The 25,616-nt window shown below is 40.8% G+C and overlaps 2 protein-coding genes across 4 annotated transcripts; both read right to left on the reverse strand.

Moving 5' to 3' along the window:
• Positions 1-2,263: 2,263 nt before the first annotated feature.
• LOC103151082 (SPRY domain-containing SOCS box protein 1-like) lies at positions 2,264-19,298 on the reverse strand. The gene is made up of 3 exons (XM_007570926.2): positions 19,234-19,298; positions 5,638-6,496; positions 2,264-3,693 (listed from the first exon to the last, which is right to left on the reverse strand). The coding sequence occupies exons 2-3, from the start codon at positions 6,329-6,331 to the stop codon at positions 3,566-3,568; spliced, it is 822 nt and encodes a 273-aa protein (XP_007570988.1). The 5' UTR covers positions 6,332-6,496; positions 19,234-19,298; the 3' UTR covers positions 2,264-3,565.
• On the reverse strand, positions 9,128-19,323 carry LOC103151081 (SPRY domain-containing SOCS box protein 1-like). 3 transcript variants are annotated; one of them, XM_007570925.2, is made up of 3 exons: positions 19,234-19,323; positions 12,502-13,360; positions 9,128-10,557 (listed from the first exon to the last, which is right to left on the reverse strand). In XM_007570925.2, the coding sequence occupies exons 2-3, from the start codon at positions 13,193-13,195 to the stop codon at positions 10,430-10,432; spliced, it is 822 nt and encodes a 273-aa protein (XP_007570987.1). In that variant the 5' UTR covers positions 13,196-13,360; positions 19,234-19,323; the 3' UTR covers positions 9,128-10,429. The 3 variants fall into 3 exon arrangements, with proteins under 3 accessions (XP_007570987.1, XP_016536622.1, XP_016536623.1); XM_016681136.1 differs by lacking the exon at positions 19,234-19,323 and adding an exon at positions 18,832-18,970; XM_016681137.1 differs by lacking the exon at positions 19,234-19,323 and adding an exon at positions 18,672-18,771.
• Between the last annotated feature and the right edge of the window lie 6,293 nt (positions 19,324-25,616).

A 25,616-nucleotide genomic window follows, 5' to 3' on the forward strand; every position in this document is an offset into this window, starting at 1 on the left:
CAGTGACGTGCGTTGGTGTCCAGCAGAGCTCCCTTCTGCCATAAACTGAGGCGTCACATCTCGCTGACACTCAAGCAGCTCTGCTCTATTTGCGGACAGATTGCTTGGCGTTTAGTGATTCGTTTTCTCAACAGTCTCTGAATTGTTTGGTTGTTCTAATTACGCAGGAAAAATGATTTCACTTGCTGGTGCTCAAGAGATGATGTACCATTTTTGCATGCACATCCATGAATGTTTCACTTTGCAGCAGATGTTGGACAGATGGAGACTTTAAAGTCATTCTCTTTTCCTTCCCACAGCTTCCTTCGAAGAGTATATTTGAAACCTGCCGCTGCTTGGAGTCATCACGAACAGCAAGACTGTGGCTCCTAAAACTGGCAACATGTAGTAACAAAAGATTTAACAATTATTTTTTGGAGATCTGAATTTACGTCCTTCTACATTATTTAGTTTACCTTTTCCAATTTCAGAAAACCATCTGGTCGAAATGTCCACTTATGCAAGACATCCAAGATCAATCAAGTTATTTGTTAAAAGCCAGGTGAGGAATACAAGTCGGAACATTTTTCTTTTCTAAAACTGAATTGTTAATTTGACGCTTTTAACAAAAGTTTATTGCTCAACTAAAAAATATACATAAAATATTACTTAAGAACGACACGTTAAAAAATGTTCACAAATAATTTTCAATGCGTTTTAATAATTACTTGAAATATACTTGGTAACATGGATGGACAAAAGAAATTATCAATTCTTTTAATGCTGAGGTTTTCTATTTACTTTTAATACACAGGGGGGGAAAAACATCCGTCTTTATTTATAAACTATTCTTTCAACATAGTACTGATTAAATCTAGAAAACCACTAAAACAATTCATACATTTTCACAGTAGGCTTTTTAATATAACAGTTTTATTATTCTAATGGGTTTACAAAATAATTACTTTTTTTTTTTTACATTGAACTCAATAAAACAGTCTCACAAGGCCTTTGTGTGCCATGATAACGACATTTCCTGCAACCATTTTAAAAGTCTCAACTTGTAAAAGCCAGGAACTTGTAATATCCAAGTCCGCCACCAGAGGGCAGAAGTACAGGACTGGTTTCAGAAATGTGCATCGTAAGTGATGCGCTTGGCCTTATTTTCTATAGATCTTCACAGGGATGTTTTCAACTTTCAGATTCATTGTAGTTTTGATCCAGGATTAAAACACTGGAGAGACAAAGCTGCTAAGCAGAAACATATGCGGTACATTTATATTTAGCCATTCCACTTACCGTCTCTGTTTGTTCAGTGGCGAGAGGAAAAAAAGAAAACTGAACCTGAAGTAACCACCAGCATGACGTTGACACAGGCTAATGGGGCGGAAAGATTGAAAACGCACCTTGTGTGGGAGGAGCCTGATGATGCAGCACAGCTTGTTCACAACACAATTTAACTCGGATGAGAACTGCAGAACTTAACGAGGGCCGATTCTTTTCACACAGCACAATGGATGCAAAACAGAACACACGAATAACCCAGAGTTTATCGTCACCGTCGATATCACACCACAGCTCTTCCACTAGACAAAGCCTAACACAACTCATACAACTTACTGGAAAAAAACAAAAAGCCAACCTAAGGCATAAGCAAATTTAGAAGTTGATAGGCATCTTTTTACTAGTAAGAAATCCGGCCAATAACTTTCATCCAAGGGAAAGAAAAAATAAAAAGATAGTCATTATAGCTTAACAAAACTGTAGGCCTTTGAAATTGGTGCAGAATATTTTTTGACTGCATTTTTAGTTTTTAAATCCACATGGTGAAATCACAAATAGGAGGAGAATCCCATAACTCACTCATTGTCTTTACCCGTTTATCCTTGCAGGGTCACAGTGGCGATGGGTCAGGTACCCATCTCTCCAGTGGTCCCTGGGCGAGAGGCGGGGTTCGCCTTGGACAGGTTGCAAGTCTATTGCAGGAAAACATGGAGAGACAGGCCACCATGTGCGCGCGCGCACACACACACACACACACACACACACACACACACACACACACACACCTAAAGAACAATTTAGAGAGAAAAATTCACCCAACAGCCATGTTTTTGGGCTGTGGGACGAACATGGGCCGGAAGAAAAGTGCTGCTCACTGCACCACTGTCGCCTGTAGCCAAATACCAGAAATCACTTTTAGATAGGATTTGCTGTATTCGACAGAACAGCCTGAGCAAGCAGAATGACAAGTCTGATCCAATAAGAGATTGAACACCACAGATAATGTGAAATAATCTTTAATAGATACTTACAAACAAATTTACACCAAGTAATACAAATCAAGTGGAAGCAAGCAAGGAAAAGTAGGGTGTACCACTTATACACATTTAAAAACATAAGTTTATGATATGGCATTTGACAAACTGTTGGCAATTTGACCTACTTCCATTACATTTTGTGCAGCACTGTGTAGATTGTCGCTTTCTGTTAATATGGTGCTTTAAAACCAAAGTTTATCAAGTCAGGCACCTACAAAGTCAGCATCCAAAAACCCCTGACCCCCAGCTTTACACTTCATAGACAAACAAGACATAATGGTTCATGGTTTTCTGCCAGTGGGACCCAAGAGTCAAACATTTAAATGCTCTGTTTTCCTCCTCTCTTTGTTTTAATATGTGCAAATCAGTGCTCAAACATGGAGATTATGAGTTTAAAAAAAATGCTCTTGGGCCTCAACAGCACATGGTCAAGAACTACTGCACTAATAAAAACAAGGAGTGACAAAAAAATGATAAAAAAAAAAATAGTTTGTTGAAAAGAGTTTCCTGCAGGTGCATGCTACAAAGAATCACAGTGACATTATCTTTCTGTAGAAGACTGCTGATGATATTCCTGCATTGCAGCAGCAGCTGAGCAGATATGTCCATGTTACAGAGAGACCTGGACGCAGTGAGTGGCCTGTGCTGCTCATAAACGGACTCAGAGCACCAGTAACTCTATAAAATGGTCATCAGCTCTTTCCTGTGTCATGTGAACAGCAAATGTATTTAAAAACCAGCTCTAAAACCCAGAATTTCATAACGCTTAATTTGAGACTGATGCGAGTGTACTGCCATCTTGTGGTCAGATAACAACAGAGCACTGCTGTGTTTGCTGTGTTTTTTTTGGCTCAGTGTTCACCTCAGTGTCGTCTCAGCACAATTTCATTCAGATTTCCAAGGCTACAAAGACAGGAATGCATAACTCAAGCTTGGAGGTCACAGCAGATGCCACATTACCCTACAAGCTAGAAGTGGTTCACCAGCGCGGTGACTGTCAGGGCATCAGTTGGATCAGTGTGTGCATAGTACTCAGTGATTCCTGATTTTACAAAGTTAAAGATTACAATTGAAAAGAGTCATAAAAACAGGATAAGAAACTCCAGAGGAGTTTTGCAACTGACAGAGAAGCGTACTTGCTGATTCACGCAGGTGCCTATATCAGTCCTGGAGGCTTCAGTAATGCTGCCAAACGGGTTGAACCCAAGGACGATCCCAGAGAAAGAAACGAGGGAGTGCAGAATGTGTTTCGTCAGTCAACTTCGTCATTGGTAGAGCAGGTAGTTCTTGAGAGAGGCTGGCAGGGGAAGTCTGTGGATTTCACTCAGCCGGTCTCTTCCTAACGCCACCCTCACCGAACGCCTGCATAGGTCCATCAGCGAAAGAGGTTCAGCTAGGAGAAGACAAAAGAGGCAGAAGGGTGAGGTACAGGATCGGCTTGCAGGGACTGTGTCGTTTAATTGGTCAGCAACCGATACGTTCTGTGACCTACATAAGAATCAATGAGAATAGTTACAGTATGAACATTAAACTGCAAACCTGCTTGGCTTTGTAAGCACATTATCAAGGTTTCAAATAAAAAAAAAAACTCAGCGTGCTGAAAAAAAAAAAAAAAGACATCGTTTCATTCCTCATGAGCAACTTAAATTCAGCTGATCAAAATAGTTCAGGTTTGAAGCAGCTGAACCAGGAAGGGGAAGATCTGGTTGAAGTTGGGTCGTTTAGTTGGAATTAGCGGCATGTAGACTCAGCATCCAACTAAAAATAAACACAAGGTCCAAAACACATTTTGATCTCATGTCCAAAAGGGTTGAAATTTTGATTCCATTTGTTTATTCTTAGGTAAATGGATTAAAAATAGGTTAACAAAAAACATAAAATAAAGGCCTGGTACAATACTTTTAGTTTTACAATAATTCTGCACACCATCAGTTGCTCACCAGTTGTGAACACTGATATGTTTACGTGGGAATAATTGTTTTAATTATAAATAAAATTAGATTATATTGTAGTACTTGTTGTCCTGCCCCATGCCTGCTTGCAAATAAAATCAAGACTATTTGATGTACAATTATATTATAAATTGATAGGAGTAACAAATGTACAAAATCCCAAGGAGGAACTCTAAGCTTAAACGGCAGTCAGTGGTTAGAAATGTGAATCTCCTTTGCTCATTGGTAATCTAAACAGTTTTTTTTTTTTTAAAAACGGTTAACATACAGTCAGATGAACATCAAGGAGGCAAAACACACAACGTATTGGAAGGATGCAGTGTATACCCACTGCAGGAGTCGGGCCCACACAGGCAAATTGTGCCCCACGTTTGGCACCAGTTGCCAAATCTATCCAGGAAGTAGGTAGATTTTCCAACTGCAACCTTTCTGTAGAACACATCAGTCAAGCTGTCAGATAAAAGACTTGGCAACCATTGTTCTGATGAGGAGGAAGAAACTAACTGCAGCTAAGAGGGTGTGGGTTTTTATCAGAGTTCAAGCAGGCCCGTGTTGGAGCCACACTTGTAAAACATCGGCTACATGTCTACCTCTGCATAGGGAGCATTGCCAAGTCTGAAAATGGCTTCCATCTTAAGGCGTGGAATCAGCTCTGCTCTTCAGCTAAAAGAGAGATCGTCACTTCAAACTGTAGATTGCTTTTTGTGAATAAGAGATTATCTGTGGCGCTTTTCTTGCACAGGCAAAAAACTAGGTCAAGGGATCTGAGTCAAACATAAAAATCTAATGAGCACAAAGCACTTGGGATAGATGGGTAATACACGGTCTGATGTGCACCAATGTTTTCAGACCAAAAAGCTGGGCAAAATGGGATTAATCCAGTCTTAGTTTGTTTGCTTTAGTCTCTGTGATACTGAGCAGCATCAGTTTTTGATCCTGAACAACCAGGAACTTCTTGATATTTCACAAACATCTAGTCAGGAGGCTTTCCAACCAACTACTGGAGCCAAAGTACAGTTTGTGACAAAGTAGGGCAGTTCCCTTGAAGACCAATCTTTACAGTGAAAAATCCTTCTTCATAAGGACACAAATCCCTGACATGATGAAACAGCAAGTCGCTGAAAGCATCACATAAATAATTAATCTGATCAAACTGCAAAGCACACTGCAGATAATTTTGAGCTATAACCAGTGCATAAAAAGGGTTACAAATAAAAGTCCTGCTATGCTTTGAAGGAAGCCTGTTTTGATGTGAGGACAAGGCATGGACTGTTCGACCTTAGTTTACAGCATCAATAAATCCTCTGGTTATAAAATCTCTATATACAGCCACAGAGTCGCTCATGGCAACATAATATGTTGAAACATTTACAATTCATACTTACGATCAAGTCCATTTATGTACCGGATTCGTATTTCACAGTGTCCCCACACGGCGCTCACTATTGGGTACAGCTTCTTGCCTTTGAGTCCTCTAAAAGCCACTCCGAGATAATGTCCATCCACTATGTAACCCAGAGTGCCCTCGTCCATGTCCAAGACCACCAGGAGCGAGTCTGGTATAATGAAGGTGTCGTCTGGCTCCAGGAAGGCCGGGTAGGTTTTTCCTGGAAGGTTCTTGCCATCGTGGTAGAGCTTACTTCTGCACAGGTCCCAGCCCCAGGATTCAGAGTTGCTCCCCACCAATGCCGTGTAGCCCACAGAATGGAGAGGGGCGTCGCTCGTCCCAACGCCAACCACCGCGTGCGTGCCCCTCTGACGCATGGCCCAGTTGATCTCCCATACATGAAGTCCCCTCGTGTAGCCAACACGCCCGCGGATGGCGTCCGTGCTCTGCGCCACAGGGTGCCTATGGAACACCAGCTTGTTGTCGTCCTTCACAAAAACGTTGAGGGAGCGGTCGTCGTTGTTCCACGAATGCTGGATCTGAGTGTCCAGGCTGGCGGGCGGCATGTCCAGCAGAAGGTCTAGACGAGATGGCTTGGTGTGACTCAGGGCCTGCAACTCCAATGTTAGGGGACTGAACGCCGGATCCCGCATGTCAATAGTTTTAATGCCACCTGGGACTTTCTGCCCCATGCTCCAGGTGGGTATAGCAGCTCCTCGATCCCCGCCTCTTTCTCCTCCCCCCGCCTCAAAGACTAATGGGGGGAGTGGTCAGCCTCAGAGCCTCTCCTCCGCCGTGCTCCTGCAACCTGGGACGCGTCTTATGTGGACCACCAAGACGAGATGTTAAAGACCAGTCTGGACAGTTGAGAGATGAAAGTACAGAAAACAAGTCAGGAAGTTTGTTTTTCTTGTGTGTAGACTTTAAATGTGAACATTAAGAGTAGAGAGGTGAACCAATCAACATTTTGTGGCCAATTTCCAAACTGGAGTGTTTTAAAAACTACGAACAGTCAAATGTTTTTCTAACCCTCTTAGTGCGAGTGGTCATTTGTACAAGGGGTTTACTATTATTTCAAAACAGTAGAAATTATGGAATTAAGATTTGTTTTGTCCTTAGCATATCNGTTTGAACTTGCAAACAAAGTAGTCCCATAAACCACACCGCAGAGATAGTGAATCACATGTAGTTGCATAACGGTTATGTCTCCAGGCCAGTGACGTGCTTTGGTGTCCAGCAGAGTTCCCTTCTGCCACAAACTGAGGCGTCATATCTCGCCGACACTCGCGCAGCTCTGCTCTGCGCTATTTGCGGACAGATTGCTTGGCGTTTAGTGATTCGTTTTCTCAACAGTCTCTGAATTGTTTGGTTGTTCTAATTACGCAGGAAAAATGATTTCACTTGCTGGTGCTCAAGAGATGATGTACCATTTTTGCATGCACATCCATGAATGTTTCACTTTGCAGCAGATGTTGGACAGATGGAGACTTTAAAGTCATTCTCTTTTCCTTCCCACAGCTTCCTTCGAAGAGTATATTTGAAACCTGCCGCTGCTTGGAGTCATCACGAACAGCAAGACTGTGGCTCCTAAAACTGGCAACATGTAGTAACAAAAGATTTAACAATTATTTTTTGGTGATCTGAATTTACGTCCTTCTACATTATTTAGTTTACCTTTTCCAATTTCAGAAAACCCATCTGGTCTAAATGTCCACTTATGCAAGACATCCAAGATCAATCAAGTTATTTGTTAAAAGCCAGGTGAGGAATACAAGTCGGAACATTTTTCTTTTCTAAAACTGAATTGTTAATTTGACGCTTTTAACAAAAGTTTATTGCTCAACTAAAAAATATACGTAAAATATTACTTAAGAACGACACGTTAAAAAATGTTCACAAATAATTTTCAATGCATTTTAATAATTACTTGAAATATACTTGGTAACATGGATGGACAAAAGAAATTATCAATTCTTTTGATGCTGGGGTTTTCCATTTACTTTTAATACACAAGGGAAAAAAACCATCCATCTTTATTTATAAACTATTCTTTCAACATAGTACTGATTAAATCTAGAAAACCACTAAAACAATTCATACATTTTCACAGTAGGCTTTTTAATATAACAGTTTTATTATTCTAATGGGTTTACAAAATAATTACTTTTTTTTTTTTACATTGAACTCAATAAAACAGTCTCACAAGGCCTTTGTGTGCCATGATAACGACATTTCCTGCAACCATTTTAAAAGTCTCAACTTGTAAAAGCCAGGAACTTGTAATATCCAAGTCCGCCACCAGAGGGCAGAAGTACAGGACTGGTTTCAGAAATGTGCATCGTAAGTGATGCGCTTGGCCTTATTTTCTATAGATCTTCACAGGGATGTTTTCAACTTTCAGATTCATTGTAGTTTTGATCCAGGATTAAAACACTGGAGAGACAAAGCTGCTAAGCAGAAACATATGCGGTACATTTATATTTAGCCATTCCACTTACCGTCTCTGTTTGTTCAGTGGTGAGAGGAAAAAAAAAAAAGAAAACTGAACCTGAAGTAACCACCAGCATGACGTTGACACAGGCTAATGGGGCGGAAAGATTGAAAACGCACCTTGTGTGGGAGGAGCCTGATGATGCAGCACAGCTTGTTCACAACACAATTCAACTCGGATGAGAACTGCAGAACTTAACGAGGGCCGATTCTTTTCACACAGCACAATGGATGCAAAACAGAACACACGAATAACCCAGAGTTTATCGTCACCGTCGATATCACACCACAGCTCTTCCACTAGACAAAGCCTAACACAACTCATACAACTTACTGGAAAAAAACAAAAAGCCAACCTAAGGCATAAGCAAATTTAGAAGTTGATAGGCATCTTTTTACTAGTAAGAAATCCGGCCAATAACTTTCATCCAAGGGAAAGAAAAAATAAAAAGATAGTCATTATAGCTTAACAAAACTGTAGGCCTTTGAAATTGGTGCAGAATATTTTTTGACTGCATTTTTAGTTTTTAAATCCACATGGTGAAATCACAAATAGGAGGAGAATCCCATAACTCACTCATTGTCTTTACCCGTTTATCCTTGCAGGGTCACAGTGGCGATGGGTCAGGTACCCATCTCTCCAGTGGTCCCTGGGCGAGAGGCGGGGTTCGCCTTGGACAGGTTGCAAGTCTATTGCAGGAAAACATGGAGAGACAGGCCACCATGTGCGCGCGCGCACACACACACACACACACACACACACACACACACACACACACACACCTAAAGAACAATTTAGAGAGAAAAATTCACCCAACAGCCATGTTTTTGGGCTGTGGGACGAACATGGGCCGGAAGAAAAGTGCTGCTCACTGCACCACTGTCGCCTGTAGCCAAATACCAGAAATCACTTTTAGATAGGATTTGCTGTATTCGACAGAACAGCCTGAGCAAGCAGAATGACAAGTCTGATCCAATAAGAGATTGAACACCACAGATAATGTGAAATAATCTTTAATAGATACTTACAAACAAATTTACACCAAGTAATACAAATCAAGTGGAAGCAAGCAAGGAAAAGTAGGGTGTACCACTTATACACATTTAAAAACATAAGTTTATGATATGGCATTTGACAAACTGTTGGCAATTTGACCTACTTCCATTACATTTTGTGCAGCACTGTGTAGATTGTCGCTTTCTGTTAATATGGTGCTTTAAAACCAAAGTTTATCAAGTCAGGCACCTACAAAGTCAGCATCCAAAAACCCCTGACCCCCAGCTTTACACTTCATAGACAAACAAGACATAATGGTTCATGGTTTTCTGCCAGTGGGACCCAAGAGTCAAACATTTAAATGCTCTGTTTTCCTCCTCTCTTTGTTTTAATATGTGCAAATCAGTGCTCAAACATGGAGATTATGAGTTTAAAAAAAATGCTCTTGGGCCTCAACAGCACATGGTCAAGAACTACTGCACTAATAAAAACAAGGAGTGACAAAAAAATGATAAAAAAAAAAATAGTTTGTTGAAAAGAGTTTCCTGCAGGTGCATGCTACAAAGAATCACAGTGACATTATCTTTCTGTAGAAGACTGCTGATGATATTCCTGCATTGCAGCAGCAGCTGAGCAGATATGTCCATGTTACAGAGAGACCTGGACGCAGTGAGTGGCCTGTGCTGCTCATAAACGGACTCAGAGCACCAGTAACTCTATAAAATGGTCATCAGCTCTTTCCTGTGTCATGTGAACAGCAAATGTATTTAAAAACCAGCTCTAAAACCCAGAATTTCATAACGCTTAATTTGAGACTGATGCGAGTGTACTGCCATCTTGTGGTCAGATAACAACAGAGCACTGCTGTGTTTGCTGTGTTTTTTTTGGCTCAGTGTTCACCTCAGTGTCGTCTCAGCACAATTTCATTCAGATTTCCAAGGCTACAAAGACAGGAATGCATAACTCAAGCTTGGAGGTCACAGCAGATGCCACATTACCCTACAAGCTAGAAGTGGTTCACCAGCGCGGTGACTGTCAGGGCATCAGTTGGATCAGTGTGTGCATAGTACTCAGTGATTCCTGATTTTACAAAGTTAAAGATTACAATTGAAAAGAGTCATAAAAACAGGATAAGAAACTCCAGAGGAGTTTTGCAACTGACAGAGAAGCGTACTTGCTGATTCACGCAGGTGCCTATATCAGTCCTGGAGGCTTCAGTAATGCTGCCAAACGGGTTGAACCCAAGGACGATCCCAGAGAAAGAAACGAGGGAGTGCAGAATGTGTTTCGTCAGTCAACTTCGTCATTGGTAGAGCAGGTAGTTCTTGAGAGAGGCTGGCAGGGGAAGTCTGTGGATTTCACTCAGCCGGTCTCTTCCTAACGCCACCCTCACCGAACGCCTGCATAGGTCCATCAGCGAAAGAGGTTCAGCTAGGAGAAGACAAAAGAGGCAGAAGGGTGAGGTACAGGATCGGCTTGCAGGGACTGTGTCGTTTAATTGGTCAGCAACCGATACGTTCTGTGACCTACATAAGAATCAATGAGAATAGTTACAGTATGAACATTAAACTGCAAACCTGCTTGGCTTTGTAAGCACATTATCAAGGTTTCAAATAAAAAAAAAAACTCAGCGTGCTGAAAAAAAAAAAAAAAGACATCGTTTCATTCCTCATGAGCAACTTAAATTCAGCTGATCAAAATAGTTCAGGTTTGAAGCAGCTGAACCAGGAAGGGGAAGATCTGGTTGAAGTTGGGTCGTTTAGTTGGAATTAGCGGCATGTAGACTCAGCATCCAACTAAAAATAAACACAAGGTCCAAAACACATTTTGATCTCATGTCCAAAAGGGTTGAAATTTTGATTCCATTTGTTTATTCTTAGGTAAATGGATTAAAAATAGGTTAACAAAAAACATAAAATAAAGGCCTGGTACAATACTTTTAGTTTTACAATAATTCTGCACACCATCAGTTGCTCACCAGTTGTGAACACTGATATGTTTACGTGGGAATAATTGTTTTAATTATAAATAAAATTAGATTATATTGTAGTACTTGTTGTCCTGCCCCATGCCTGCTTGCAAATAAAATCAAGACTATTTGATGTACAATTATATTATAAATTGATAGGAGTAACAAATGTACAAAATCCCAAGGAGGAACTCTAAGCTTAAACGGCAGTCAGTGGTTAGAAATGTGAATCTCCTTTGCTCATTGGTAATCTAAACAGTTTTTTTTTTTTTAAAAACGGTTAACATACAGTCAGATGAACATCAAGGAGGCAAAACACACAACGTATTGGAAGGATGCAGTGTATACCCACTGCAGGAGTCGGGCCCACACAGGCAAATTGTGCCCCACGTTTGGCACCAGTTGCCAAATCTATCCAGGAAGTAGGTAGATTTTCCAACTGCAACCTTTCTGTAGAACACATCAGTCAAGCTGTCAGATAAAAGACTTGGCAACCATTGTTCTGATGAGGAGGAAGAAACTAACTGCAGCTAAGAGGGTGTGGGTTTTTATCAGAGTTCAAGCAGGCCCGTGTTGGAGCCACACTTGTAAAACATCGGCTACATGTCTACCTCTGCATAGGGAGCATTGCCAAGTCTGAAAATGGCTTCCATCTTAAGGCGTGGAATCAGCTCTGCTCTTCAGCTAAAAGAGAGATCGTCACTTCAAACTGTAGACTGCTTTTTGTGAATAAGAGATTATCTGTGGCGCTTTTCTTGCACAGGCACAAAACTAGGTCAAAGGATCTGAGTCAAACATAAAAATCTAATGAGCACAAAGCACTTGGGATAGATGGGTAATACACGGTCTGATGTGCACCAATGTTTCCAGACCAAAAAGCTGGGCAAAATGGGATTAATCCAGTCGCAGTTTGTTTGCTTTAGTCTCTGTGATACTGAGCAGCATCAGTTTTTGATCCTGAACAACCAGGAACCTCTTGATATTTCACAAACATCTAGTCAGGAGGCTTTCCAACCAACTACTGGAGCCAAAGTACAGTTTGTGACAAAGTAGGGCAGTTCCCTTGAAGACCAATCTTTACAGTGAAAAATCCTTCTTCATAAGGACACAAATCCCTGACATGATGAAACAGCAAGTCGCTGAAAGCATCACATAAATAATTAATCTGATCAAACTGCAAAGCACACTGCAGATAATTTTGAGCTATAACCAGTGCATAAAAAGGGTTACAAATAAAAGTCCTGCTATGCTTTGAAGGAAGCCTGTTTTGATGTGAGGACAAGGCATGGACTGTTCGACCTTAGTTTACAGCATCAATAAATCCTCTGGTTATAAAATCTCTATATACAGCCACAGAGTCGCTCATGGCAACATAATATGTTGAAACATTTACAATTCATACTTACGATCAAGTCCATTTATGTACCGGATTCGTATTTCACAGTGTCCCCACACGGCGCTCACTATTGGGTACAGCTTCTTGCCTTTGAGTCCTCTAAAAGCCACTCCGAGATAATGTCCATCCACTATGTAACCCAGAGTGCCCTCGTCCATGTCCAAGACCACCAGGAGCGAGTCTGGTATAATGAAGGTGTCGTCTGGCTCCAGGAAGGCCGGGTAGGTTTTTCCTGGAAGGTTCTTGCCATCGTGGTAGAGCTTACTTCTGCACAGGTCCCAGCCCCAGGATTCAGAGTTGCTCCCCACCAATGCCGTGTAGCCCACAGAATGGAGAGGGGCGTCGCTCGTCCCAACGCCAACCACCGCGTGCGTGCCCCTCTGACGCATGGCCCAGTTGATCTCCCATACATGAAGTCCCCTCGTGTAGCCAACACGCCCGCGGATGGCGTCCGTGCTCTGCGCCACAGGGTGCCTATGGAACACCAGCTTGTTGTCGTCCTTCACAAAAACGTTGAGGGAGCGGTCGTCGTTGTTCCACGAATGCTGGATCTGAGTGTCCAGGCTGGCGGGCGGCATGTCCAGCAGAAGGTCTAGACGAGATGGCTTGGTGTGACTCAGGGCCTGCAACTCCAATGTTAGGGGACTGAACGCCGGATCCCGCATGTCAATAGTTTTAATGCCACCTGGGACTTTCTGCCCCATGCTCCAGGTGGGTATAGCAGCTCCTCGATCCCCGCCTCTTTCTCCTCCCCCCGCCTCAAAGACTAATGGGGGGAGTGGTCAGCCTCAGAGCCTCTCCTCCGCCGTGCTCCTGCAACCTGGGACGCGTCTGATGTGGACCACCAAGACGAGATGTTAAAGACCAGTCTGGACAGTTGAGAGATGAAAGTACAGAAAACAAGTCAGGAAGTTTGTTTTTCTTGTGTGTAGACTTTAAATGTGAACATTAAGAGTAGAGAGGTGAACCGATCAACATTTTGTGGCCAATTTCCAAACTGGAGTGTTTTAAAAACTACGAACAGTCAAATGTTTTTCTAACCCTCTTAGTGTGAGTGGTCATTTGTACAAGGGGTTTACTATTATTTCAAAACAGTAGAAATTATGGAATTAAGATTTGTTTTGTCCTTAGCATATCATTTTCTCAATTAGCATGGTTAGTATTACTTACAAACACCAGTCTGAATGTATTCGCTTTGCAGTAACTGATGTTTCTTGGAAACATCAAGTTACTCCAATCCCAGCAAATTTCACAAGACAAAGATTCAAACAAGCCCCATTCACACCTTGAACTAGCCAAGTGTGACAGGAAAATGTGACAAGATTTATAGTGACAATGATAAATTCTGATTAGTAATATTTGAAAAACACCCCCAAATTGACTTAATTTTTACTTTTATTTTCATTACTGTTGATTCATTGAGACCTTAGATACTTAATCACACTTATAAATGGTTAAATAGTTATTTCATATGAAAAAAAAGAAAAAAAAAGGGAAATAGCTATGCATCATCACTGCAGTTAGCTTATCTAAAATGTATAAAGCTCACTAGCTAGAATACTGTAAATATAAAGAATATTTTCTTAGAAAGCTGGGATTATATCAATCAGTGGATGGAATCGGTGAATTTCATTTTTGGTACTGGTCATTTCAGCGGAGGCCTTTTCTTTGAAAGACATTTCATACAATGCACAAAATCTCTGTATGTGGAATATCCAGTCATATTTATGATGCAATTACGCCTGTCACGATAACAAATTTTGCTGAGTCATTGTCTAAAAAATTATTGCAATATACGATAATGTTGTTTCAAGACCTTCTGACACTGATTTAATGGAAATGACGTAATAATCCATGCCATTTCCTGCCATAGATAGATGCACTTTATTTTCAAAAGAACACAACACTGGAACTGATCAACTAAATAAACAAAACAACCAAAAACAAAAATAAAATGGATTCTCAGTCTCCATCAACAAAAAATGTACTTGAATAAAAAACTAAACAACATAAAGCCAAAGTGGAAATAAATACTGCATTCAATCAAAAGAGTGCAGATTATGAAGTCTGTATACTATATTGCCCTTCAGTAATCACGAGATTTAAGTAGAGAAGACGGGCACATCCGACTACCTAATGCAGTAGTAGTTCACACTACATGATTTTTTGCCCCAATTTTCCCCTTATTATAATCCCAAAGATTATCGCTGGTGATTTCGTAACCGATCATCCTGCAGTGTATGGTGTGTTATGATAGATCGTCGTGGCCGCTCCGATCTAAATCGGGGGATTTCCTCGACTGGGAGCTTAACGCTGAATGTGACAGGTAGCCAATCAGAAAGCTCGGATTCTCCTCTGCGCTTACTGAGGGGAAATTACTGAGGGGAATCCCAAACAGCTGACATGGCGCAACCCAAAATCCAGTGGACATCGGAGATGATATGTGGAAACAACATTAATGTTCAACATTTCGTGCAAAGAACATAGAAATGACAAGGAGAGGAGTCGGAGCCAAATTGCTACCGCAGTTGATAAACCCGGTAACTTTTCAGCTGTTCTTCGTTAACATGACATAAATAGGTTATAATGATTTTCATTCAGTCAGGATTTTACGCTGACTCTAGCCACATGCATCGCAGGTAGATTCTAGTAAAGCATTGATTAATGCCTGGTTTTAAAATTAGTTAACTGGACTTGTAGCCATTATTTTGTGCCCATGTGGCTGGACACCCCACGACACGATCGAAACCGATCGAACCGTTATACCTAGGATTTCTGTCGGCTAATGTGTCTCTCATGTTTTGAAAATGGGCCGACAATCGGCCCGTGTAGTGTGAGCTGGACATTATACTAAGAAAATGAGGAAGGGAGGGTCAGTGGAGAGCACCGGAGCTGAGCCTTTTTTCATTCAGTGTCATCACAGAAAGAAAAAAAGACAGGAAGAGACGATAAAGCCGATAATTAAAATGAGGTCGATAGGTTTAATTTATCGTGTGATTAATTGATTTATCGTTTATCGCGACAGGCCTAGATGCAGTGGGTGAGTAAATTAATAAAGGTGTGCAAGCAAGCCATGAACTGTTTTACTGCAGTGCAGTTTAATGAGTTAAAGTTTGTTTGCTGCTGCTGCTTTATGAAGCACCACAATGTCTATGTTTAAGTTATCTCAGTCAAATTATTATTAAACACATCATGAATACTTGAAATAGTTAACTGTGTCTTCTTCTGTCATTAACAACTAATACACTGCAGTGTTGCCATCGAATCCCAGTGTTTACTGGGTGTTTACTGGCTACAAAGGGCAGATCAAACTAAAATCATCTGACTCCAGTCCCCAGCAGATTTCTTTTTGCATCAGTCATGTAATTCCAAAAACAAAGAATTAGATCTAATGTTTACATCTACTAAGAAACGGTATGTTTCAACTGAATCTAGTTAAAAGCGGGCAAAAGCCCGAGAACTGCAGGGCTGCAAAGTAGCCTCAAAAGTGTCTTTGTTCTCATGTGATTCTTGGAGAGAGGGAAAAACATGTTAGGACAACAGTGTCCCAAGAAATCCTGAGACACAACCAGAAAACTTGCGTCTGCTGTCTTACAGCTGTTAGAGAGCTGTACAACTGACGGCATGATGCATTTATGAATAACTTTCTCCGTTTCGCTTAATATCTTGGGTTGTTTGACATTGTTTTTTTCCCCTTTTATCAGCTCACCACAACCTGAAGCCAACCCAGAGGAACAAGACCAACAAGTTTCTGTTATTCAACAGTCTAACGTCTGTTAGAGATTAACTGTAATAGACTGAATTATTACCCAAACAGAGGAAGCCGTTTAAATTTTAAACATTAATTGAGTTTTCCAGCTGATGTGAACACGGTCTTTAGAAAGAAGAAACTGGAGCTATGTATTGTACACAACAAGCTCCAACACGCCAACTTCTTTGTGTGTTTTTTAAAGAATTTGAGCTGGCAAGGCAATTTGAATCATATGCCACAATAGACACAGAGTTCTTCAATTCTAAGAGACGAGACCAGATCGTACAACAAAAACAAAAATAAAAAACATAAGATGATTATTAGTATTTTAAAAAGGCAAACGTCACAAAATATATATATTTTAATTGCTGGAACTTGATTCACAGCCAGATTTATGAGTTCTACTGTTAAACTCTACAGCTTTTATAGAACTTGGGAAAAAAAAAAAAGGAATACATTTTTTTGTGAATTTACATGTCTATGAGGAATAACACCGTCTATGAAGGCTTGCGATTTTTAAATTGTTTTATGTAAATAAAGATTAAATTGGGTTGCACAGACATGGTGAGAAACATCTAAACCTAATTTGATTAGTTGTCTCAGATCACAGAGTTTTCTTATTTATTCTCTTGATAAATAAGGCAACATAATGAAGTTAGTCTTACCTAATAATCAAATAGCACCGACACAACGCTTAACATAATCCGAGGACTTTGAGGATATGAATGCAACAACAACAGAAAAGACCAGTACATGTAATATATTCCAAACTGAGAAAGATTAATAGTAGAAATGTTGGGGTACATTATCCTTATAAGGCAGCAATATTCTGCTGAAATGAAAGTTAAACATTCTCCAATAATAAAAAGTGGCTTCGTAAACACATCTAGATAAAGTACAAAAACACTCTCCGGCAAATATATGGCTTTTCATTTTACCACCAAATACCAAGAGCAGCTCAGATGCGACAGGACACCAGCTCATGACCGAGGTGTCAACACACATCATGCGTACGTTTTACGAAAAGATTATAGACAACGCAACATACATGGACGCCTTTGGATCGAAATCTCACTTTACAGTTCTAACTCTTTTTTGCTTTACAACAAATTACCCATACAAGAGTATTCAAAGGAGATTTTTATGCAGGTGAAGGTCAATCTGTGCCTGACTGTACAGCACTGCCACAGTACAGAGCGTTTTGTAATGTGGAAAATTATGCTGCTGGGAAGCCCACTCTAATTAAATTGTAGACAAGAGTTCATTGAGCACCGCCTTGGCTCTTCTTCTAATGCAAGTAAACAACCATTTAAATGGGTCATGTCTCCTCACTGATTGGAAAACAGGGGGGAAGAAAAAGCAGGCAACGGGTGGCCTGCATTTGAATGTAAACCATCTTTTTTTCACTGGCTGTCCAGCACTCACAAAGAATGAAACATGTTAATTTTCGCAACCTTTGGGGCAAGGACTTTACCATTATTCCTCTCACCAACCAAAATACCTAAACAGAGCACATAAAATGTCTCTACTTCTTGCGTTGTAAATTTTTATAAATATAAAACACTGCAAGTAGTAAAAGCTGGCTTGTGGCTCGCTTTGTTTTAGCTAAAGGCCTGGGCTGACTGGGGCTCCTGGGCCCCTGGTTTGGGTTAGAGTTGATTGCAATGCAAGAGGAAGGGCTCATTGAATTTGCTGAGCCAAGAAAACACTTGTTTTGCATGTAAGGCTCAATTTAAACTGTGCCCAGTTTAAATTAGGCAGATTGTTGATTGGCACATTTGGGTAAAAGTTTACCAAAGTCATTATCCTTTCATCAGTGAGGAGAACAAAACTCTTGCATGCTATTTAGCTTTCAGGACACACAATGTTTTATCTTGATAAGGCTAAAGAAAAAAAAAAAAAGAAAAAAAAGATTTTTATGAAAGGTAAGAATTTTTACTTTTAAATTGTACCATACCCCTATCTCAATTCGTTTTGGAAAGATACTTTAATTTCCCAGGTCACCCTATTGTGGCACATACTGACTTCCTTAGTGTTCCCTATTGTCCAAGTTTAGGGATGTTTATACCAAGCCCTCAGGACAGCTTACATCAAAGACTTGCACTGATTATACTGATAAGACAATGCAGGTTCAACAGAATGAGGTAGCTTTTTTTCCCTGTTTCTTTTAGACGTGTTTAATCTTAAAAAGAAAATTACATGCGTTACTTGTAGGTTGAGAGTTACCCAGAAGAACAGCGTTTTACGGCTCGACAAAACCTGAAATACAGCTATGAACTATTAATGTCTTACCTGAACGTTGTGTGTTTAACAAGCTAACATTCTGAAAGCTGTTCATAAGGTTCCCGGTTAGCTACTTTTACCTTCCTTCTTTAACTTCAACTCTGTAAATAACGACACTTCCGTTTAAAACAGGTTAAGACACTCACCTCTTCACAAAAAAAGCTAGTTACTCTTCGTCAGTACTACTAGCTGAAAAGGACTAAAGCAAGTCCTTGAAGTGTTAAATGTGATTTAAAATGTTCCGGCTTGTTTTGATTAAGCGTATTCGTTCAAATAGAGAAAATGACCATCGGTGGGCCTACTAACCGCTGAGCTTGCCATGTTAGCCGTTGTTAACGCAGGCTAATCGCCACACAAGCACTCGTTGTTCGACGGGTTTCCAAGGGAGTAAACCAGAACATTGGAGATCATTAGTTTAAAGCCTTGTTACTTTGTAACAGTTTACCTTAAATCGAGTCGCGTTCTTTATTAAATAAATTGAAGAGACAGCGACACAGACCTGCTATGATTAGCAACATAACACGGCTAATGGTACCAAGAAGCTACAAAGACAAAACACGGATATTTAACGGAGCTACACTGAACGTTAGGGAACCGGGAGTCCTTAACGGCCAGCCGTTGTTTCCCCGACACCAAATATGTATTTAGGACGTGAACAGAGGAACACCGAAAGGAAAACAGACGCTTAAATGAACAGAGAAAACCGACCTTGTTTAAGTTGCGAGGCGGCGATTAGTAGCAGGAAAACGGGGTCGGGTTTCTCCGTCTACTTCATAGCAGTTTTCCTTGCTGTTTCACCTTTTACCATTTGAGCCCCCGACATGAATTAGGTGAAATGGTGATGACTGCTCTGACATCGCTCGAATCACGTGGTAAAATGCTCCCAGCTGCACCAGCAGATTAGGACCTCCCCGTGACGATCTGCAGTAAAACGAGAGGTTCTGCCTGCAGACACTCAATCCAGTAGAGCTCCGGAGGTCGGACGGAAGCAACTAATCTCCGCCATATTGTGAGTGGCATTTCTTTTCATTAAAGGTGCAGTATTATGAGTTTTCCAGTTACGTAATGCCCTTTTATAGCACAATCGAGCAACAATAAAGTTACCTTCAGTTGTTATAAAAATGCTGCATATATCAAATATGATTCGACTTTGTAATTTTATGCCTTGAAATTGGACCTCTCATTTACATGAGAGCGCCATTCTCTTGAAGAGCTTCTCTTCAAGAAACTCCTACTCTTTCTGACACTCCATATTCAGGAAATAATCACAACACTCCTCTATTAACTCTTTAAAAAAATTTTTACCAGCATTGCGCTGGGAAGTAGCTCCTATAATGAGCTCAGCAGATTCCACCAGCTGGCTAGTCTTAAGGAGCTGAGGCGCAGAAGCTGGAATGCTGCAGCTCCGATTAGGAGCTTCATCCTTGAAGGTGGCGCTTTGTCCCACCATGCGTTTTGCACCGCTGAATGGCTGCTATGGGAGGTTAAAGAATTTCTCAAACAGCACTCCAGGTAGATTTTTGAGGAAATAACATTATAACAAGATGTAAAGCTCAAAAATGTCAATTTTGCATAATACTGCCCCTTTAAAGGGACCGCTTTATGCATTTTCCAGGCTCATTCAGTTGTTATAAAAATTGTATACATATTACAAACTTGACTTGACGTTTTATTTCTTTCCCTCACAGAAATCTAAAGTCATACTTTTTCCTCCAAAAAAAAGAATGCAGACCTTACCCCATCAAGAAACTAAAGAGCACGCCAACTCAAAATACTGCCACAATATTCCACACCGCATCTTCCAAATTTTCTATTCAGGAATCAACTTGCCATCCTCTGAGCCCTGAGGCCCCCCATCTATCCCCACAGCTCTACGGGAGGCGCTGAAACCTGCAGTCATCTCCATGCCTCCCGTTGACTTCCTCAGCTCCTTCCTCCCAGAGCACAGATGGATTTCAGCGATGGCCTCATTTTCAATAAGATCAGCACACTTAAAACTCCAGAAACAAACAAGAGATTTTCTATAAAAACTTAACTGAAGTCCAGTTTTCCTTTTAGATGAAAATATCCTTTCGTGCCGTTTCAATGCTGCAGCACCTCTCTACTTCCTATAGGCAACTTTTTGCCCCATTGAGAATGCAATGAAGACTAAAAGATGTGATGCAAATGGTTACCTAATATTTTGTTTCATACATGAAAAGAAGATTTGTTTGTTTTTTTCCCAGCAAAATCCTAATAACTCAATCTCCCACAGCTTGTGAAATTACCTGTCAGTGCACAGAATGATCCACTCTTCACATAATCTTCATGATCTGGACAGCCAGTCCAGTCATTTCCAATCTTTCAAGGATGATTATAATCATCAGCTACAACAGTGGCTCAGGTAAATGATTCAGGAACAGATTTGTAAATGACTGCTAGGTTTCAAATCCGGAGGCATTTGTGAGTCAAAGTAAATGCAGCAGAATTGAGGTGAGTTTTGTGAAAACTGAGTACTCTGTTGCCATCTAGCGGCTGCTCTGAGGCGTACGCCTCCTTCTGTCTGAAGGCCACCAGAGTCTGAACACATTCAGGATATTTATTCCTCCCAACATAGAGTTGGCGCACACACACACTCATCCTGGTCAAAAACTGAAAACCTCACTGATGAGTTTCTCCAGTCACAGACTAATCACTCAATCCTCGTGCTTAGTTTTTCACGCATCGTGTGAATTCTCCTTGACGTGGACCGGAGTAGGAGAGACCTTTGAATGTGACCTTATTTGTCCAACGTGTGAGGCTTCTGAAGGTAACTTGGCTCATTTTACATCCTCCATGAGGAACATAGCTCGACGACTTGAATTACCTTCCACTCAGCTCATCTCCCGGTAAAAATCCCATTTTCCCATGCGGAGATGGTGCAATGTGCTGAGCTGGGTGATATCTCAGGGCCGCTCCACGGTGGAGGAGGGGCAAGCAGACATGCTTACTGGCTCCCTTTTAGAAACCATCACTTCAGCAGGATCGATAGTACATCCCACTCCACGGCTGGCAGAGTGTGCTGCCTCCAGAGAGGATGGAGGCCTGGGGTGGAGGTGGAGGTGGTGGGGGGGGGCGAGTGGAGGTATGCATTGACAGCTGCAACGGAGGCAAGTTCGAGCGGCGGCACGCAGTCAAGGTGAATGATCGCATGCTGCGTCAGACACTGCCGCTCGCTTGCTCCCAACTGCAGTTTCTGAAAAAGGCCGGTGGGTGGATGCAGTTGCAGCCAACGTGGCGGTGGAGCTGATGAACTAGTTCAGCTGCTAAGCGCTTCGTGGTTCTGACTTTCAGCTTGACAGCTGATGCAAAAGTCGCCAACCGATGCTCCTTTTTGTGAATATCTTCAAGTGCCTTACCTTGGTTTTCCGCAACCCTTCGACTCTGTTGGAGAACTCAAATAGATTGATGCTTATAGGTGAGAAGACATCTTGTGTTTCAAAGTATCGCTTGCAATATAAGACCTCCAGAGTTCAGGTCAAAGGAGAAATCCTTACACAGCGATAACAATAATCGTTGTCTTTTCTTAGCACGGTGGGCATGAATGAGAAAATCTTTCATTTCTGTTGTGTCTGGAAGGATTTTTAAAAAAAGAACATTTAGTATGGTTATTTTATACTGCATCTTATTTATATTGTTCTAGTCAGCAGCATGTAGAGAAAAAAAGGTGAACGATTACAACTGTTTGAGAAACTTGATACACTTAACTTCAACACACTTAATTTCAGATTTAGAACAGCTGCTACAATACTGAACATGCACAAACTTAATACATTTTTATAAACCAGTAATACGAATAATAATCTAAACGTATAATGCTATAAGTGATGATTATTAGTGTAAAATAATTGCCATAAGACAACAAAAAATATTTCCCATGTTCCAGCTCAACTAGTCCTAGATGAAAACATAGAGGCTCACTAAAAGTGTAAACACTACTGTTAAAATAGCAGGTTTTTAGACTTTGAAATTGAGACAAATCATCATTTTAAAACTTTTGTCCCCTTCAAAGAGACAGAAATTCTGCACAAAGCAGCTTTGCAGTCAGTCGAAACTTGCACTAAAAAGGCACAACTTACAGATGAACTTACATTTGGTGGAAAAAAGGCAGAAGCGTGCAAGCCAAAGAAACCGCCATTACTGTGAATTACGGTGGTGGCAGTGTTATGTTGTGGGGCTGTTTTGCTGCAGGAAGGACTACATCTCAAAGCAAGTAGCAAAAAGTGGAAAGAATAGGATGAAATTTTGAATCAGCCTCACAAGATATCAGGAAGTCAAAAATACTTTTTCTCATTTTGCAGATAAAAATCTGCCTGACTAAAGGGGAAAAAGGTGTGTTACTTTATAGAGTACATCTGTACCTTTGTACAAAGTGATCATTTTGAGCTGCATACTAAAGCTCTGGCTAAAGGATAGACGAGAACAAATATGAGGAAAATCCTACTGGGACAGCTGGGTTTTATTTCAGGTTGATCATATTCACCATAGTTGATGGCAGGCACTGGATGCTGAAATTAATTAAAAATGTGTTTTTTGTTTGTTTGTTTTTTTAATATATCATTCCTACAAACATTAGTTTTTTTGTTGTTGTTTTATCATTTATATTGTATATAATAAATATATTAAAGATGAAAAAGCAAATTATTTTAAAGTGTGTTTTTTTTTTTACAGGGGTGTCCATACTATTGAAAGCCAGAAAGACTTTTTTAAAGATTATTATTTCACTTAACATAATTTTAAATACCTAAACATGACTATAATTTGAATATTTAACAACATTATTAATTCCACAATACAATCAATCTGAAACGTGCAAAAACAAGTAATATTTTACAAAAATAAATAAATACAAATGAAATTACTCTGCAGCTTCCTTCCCACTCTCCACATGTGTCAGAAGGCGTGCAGCGAACACGTATTCCTCCTATGTGACTTTTATTGGTGTTTTTGCCGGTTCGGAGTAAAAAACGCATCTGTTAAGGGAGGTGAACCACTGCAGGGCAGGGGGATGTGGACGGGACAGGATGTGGTGCAGTACAAGCATCCCCCCACTGCTCAGATCGCTGCTCGTTTGTCAAGTTGCCCGCATACTTGAATGGTGCATTGCTGCTGTAACACGGCGAGGCAATCAGCAGTGGAACAAGCACACCTCATCCAACCGGGATGGCTCCCAGGTGGACGAGGCGCCTCACTGGGCCATGGGCAGAGCGGTCTTTCCATACACACACACATGCTAACAGATCAGAATTGTCTCACATTTAACAGCCTTTACAGTGACAAGGTAAGGCTTTTAATTCGAATCCAGGCTAACGCTTTGAATTACGGCGCAGCGGTAAAATGAACCGCTTCTGCTGGTCGATGTCGACCAGTCCACTGGTCATCCTCAAGCCTGCAGGGTTAAACACACGCATCACGGGGAAATGTTACTTTGGAAATTTCCAGAATTTCTTTTGAGTCATTCTTTCTCGGTCCCGGGTAGACTTGATAATACACATTCAGCACGTGTTTGAAGCAGCTTGGTGCACAAGTTCCTGCTCCCCCACACAAATTATCCACACAATCTCAGACATATATACTTTGACTCCTGCTAATATTTGGTTTCGTCCTCACAAGTTTGAACGAAACCAGATGCTTTTTGCAGCCCTTAAAAGGCTTACAGCTCCGGCTGGTGCTGAGGTCAGGGCTTTTGTGGAGGCTTTTTAGAAAGCTTATTAAATGTTTTCCAAACCCAGTTTTGATGTGCGTAGCTAACCACATCCACGCAAAAGGGTGGTGTTCGCGTGACCTTGTAGCACTTAGATGTGGCGCATTCACCGATTTGGAAAAAAAAAAAAAGGAGGTTCTGACCCGCTGGCCGTCACTAAGCAAAAAATTTTAAAAAAATTAAACACTAAGCTGAAAATCAGTCATTTCCGTTGACCAGCCAATTTCCTGGTGCCTCTCTGTTGGGTATTATGTATTCGCTGTTTCAATTGCTGCATTGTCTTGACTAATTTAGTTATGAAGAGCCTGTTTTTTGGGGAGAGGGGGTTTTATGCTTGGCTAAATAATACGTTCTCAATGCATTATTATTTCACTTGACATATAGTCTTGTAAAATTACATATTTGTCTTAGGGGAAAAATAATAAAGAAAAAAAAAAACAGACTTAATATGAGAAAAAAATAATTGTATTCCTCCCTTTGTTCTACTGAATTTTTAAAACACATCATGGGCAACACAGTCTCCTCAGTACAAAACAGCTCACATGATGAGATGTTTATTTAAACCTTGCGGTGTGTGCAGTGTTCTCTGGCCGGAAATCCTTTCTAGTGCGTCTCTGTGGGTGTAAGTTTGCAATCCTCGTGTGAAGTATTCCTATTTGAGCCGCATGACTATGCGATCCTAGTTATTTCCGTTTTAGCCACAGACAGTTTTTATACAAAACAAGGCAATATATATGTATATATACCATCCTTTTTTAGATGTTGCATTAGCCATCCAGAGAACATGCACATGGAATAGGACAAGTTAGAGAAACCAATAAACCTGATCATGTTTTTGGACTGTGAGAGAAAGTCAGAGTACCTGGAGAGAAGCCGTGAATGCTCAGGGAGAATCTGCAAACTCCACGCAGAAAGACCCGAAACCTTTTTGCTACAAGGCAACAACAGTGCCACCAACTGCACCACCTGGATTTGCGCCATGACTTACAAATTAAAAACCACACTTTTTTAGTTTGACTCAAACAGTTTGCCCCTTTAAATGTTTCAGATCATTAAACGATTTTAATGTGAAACAGAAATAAGCAAAGTGAAAACAAAAGGCAGTTTCCAAATAATAATTTAATTTATTTCGAGAGAAAAAAAAAAAAGCTGTCCAAATGACCTCATGTGAGAAAGGAGTTTCCTCCCCGACTCTTGGCAAATGCCGTCAAACTTTGGCAGTAAGGAGTCGTGAGTTTTCTTAATCAGTTTTTAGAAATTTTGGCAAACATTTCTTTGCAGAACTGCTCTAATTCAGGCACACAGGAGGGTTTCTGAGTCTGAGCAGCCAGTTCAGACAGACTTCGACCAGGCCGCTCCAATACCTTTA

The sequence above is a fragment of the Poecilia formosa genome, unplaced genomic scaffold, assembly GCF_000485575.1.
Source record: "Poecilia formosa unplaced genomic scaffold, Poecilia_formosa-5.1.2 Scaffold270, whole genome shotgun sequence".
Lineage (NCBI taxonomy): Eukaryota > Metazoa > Chordata > Actinopteri > Cyprinodontiformes > Poeciliidae > Poecilia > Poecilia formosa.

Bases quoted from the DNA above. Each gene is read 5' to 3' on its own strand.
- LOC103151081 (XM_007570925.2), bottom strand. From the start codon at position 13,195: ATGGGGCAGAAAGTCCCAGGTGGCATTAAAACTATTGACATGCGGGAT. The intron at 10,558-12,501 runs GTAAGTATGAAT...GTCTTCTCCTAG, and splicing joins GTACATAAATGGACTTGATC to CTGAACCTCTTTCGCTGATG.
- LOC103151082 (XM_007570926.2), bottom strand. From the start codon at position 6,331: ATGGGGCAGAAAGTCCCAGGTGGCATTAAAACTATTGACATGCGGGAT. The intron at 3,694-5,637 runs GTAAGTATGAAT...GTCTTCTCCTAG, and splicing joins GTACATAAATGGACTTGATC to CTGAACCTCTTTCGCTGATG.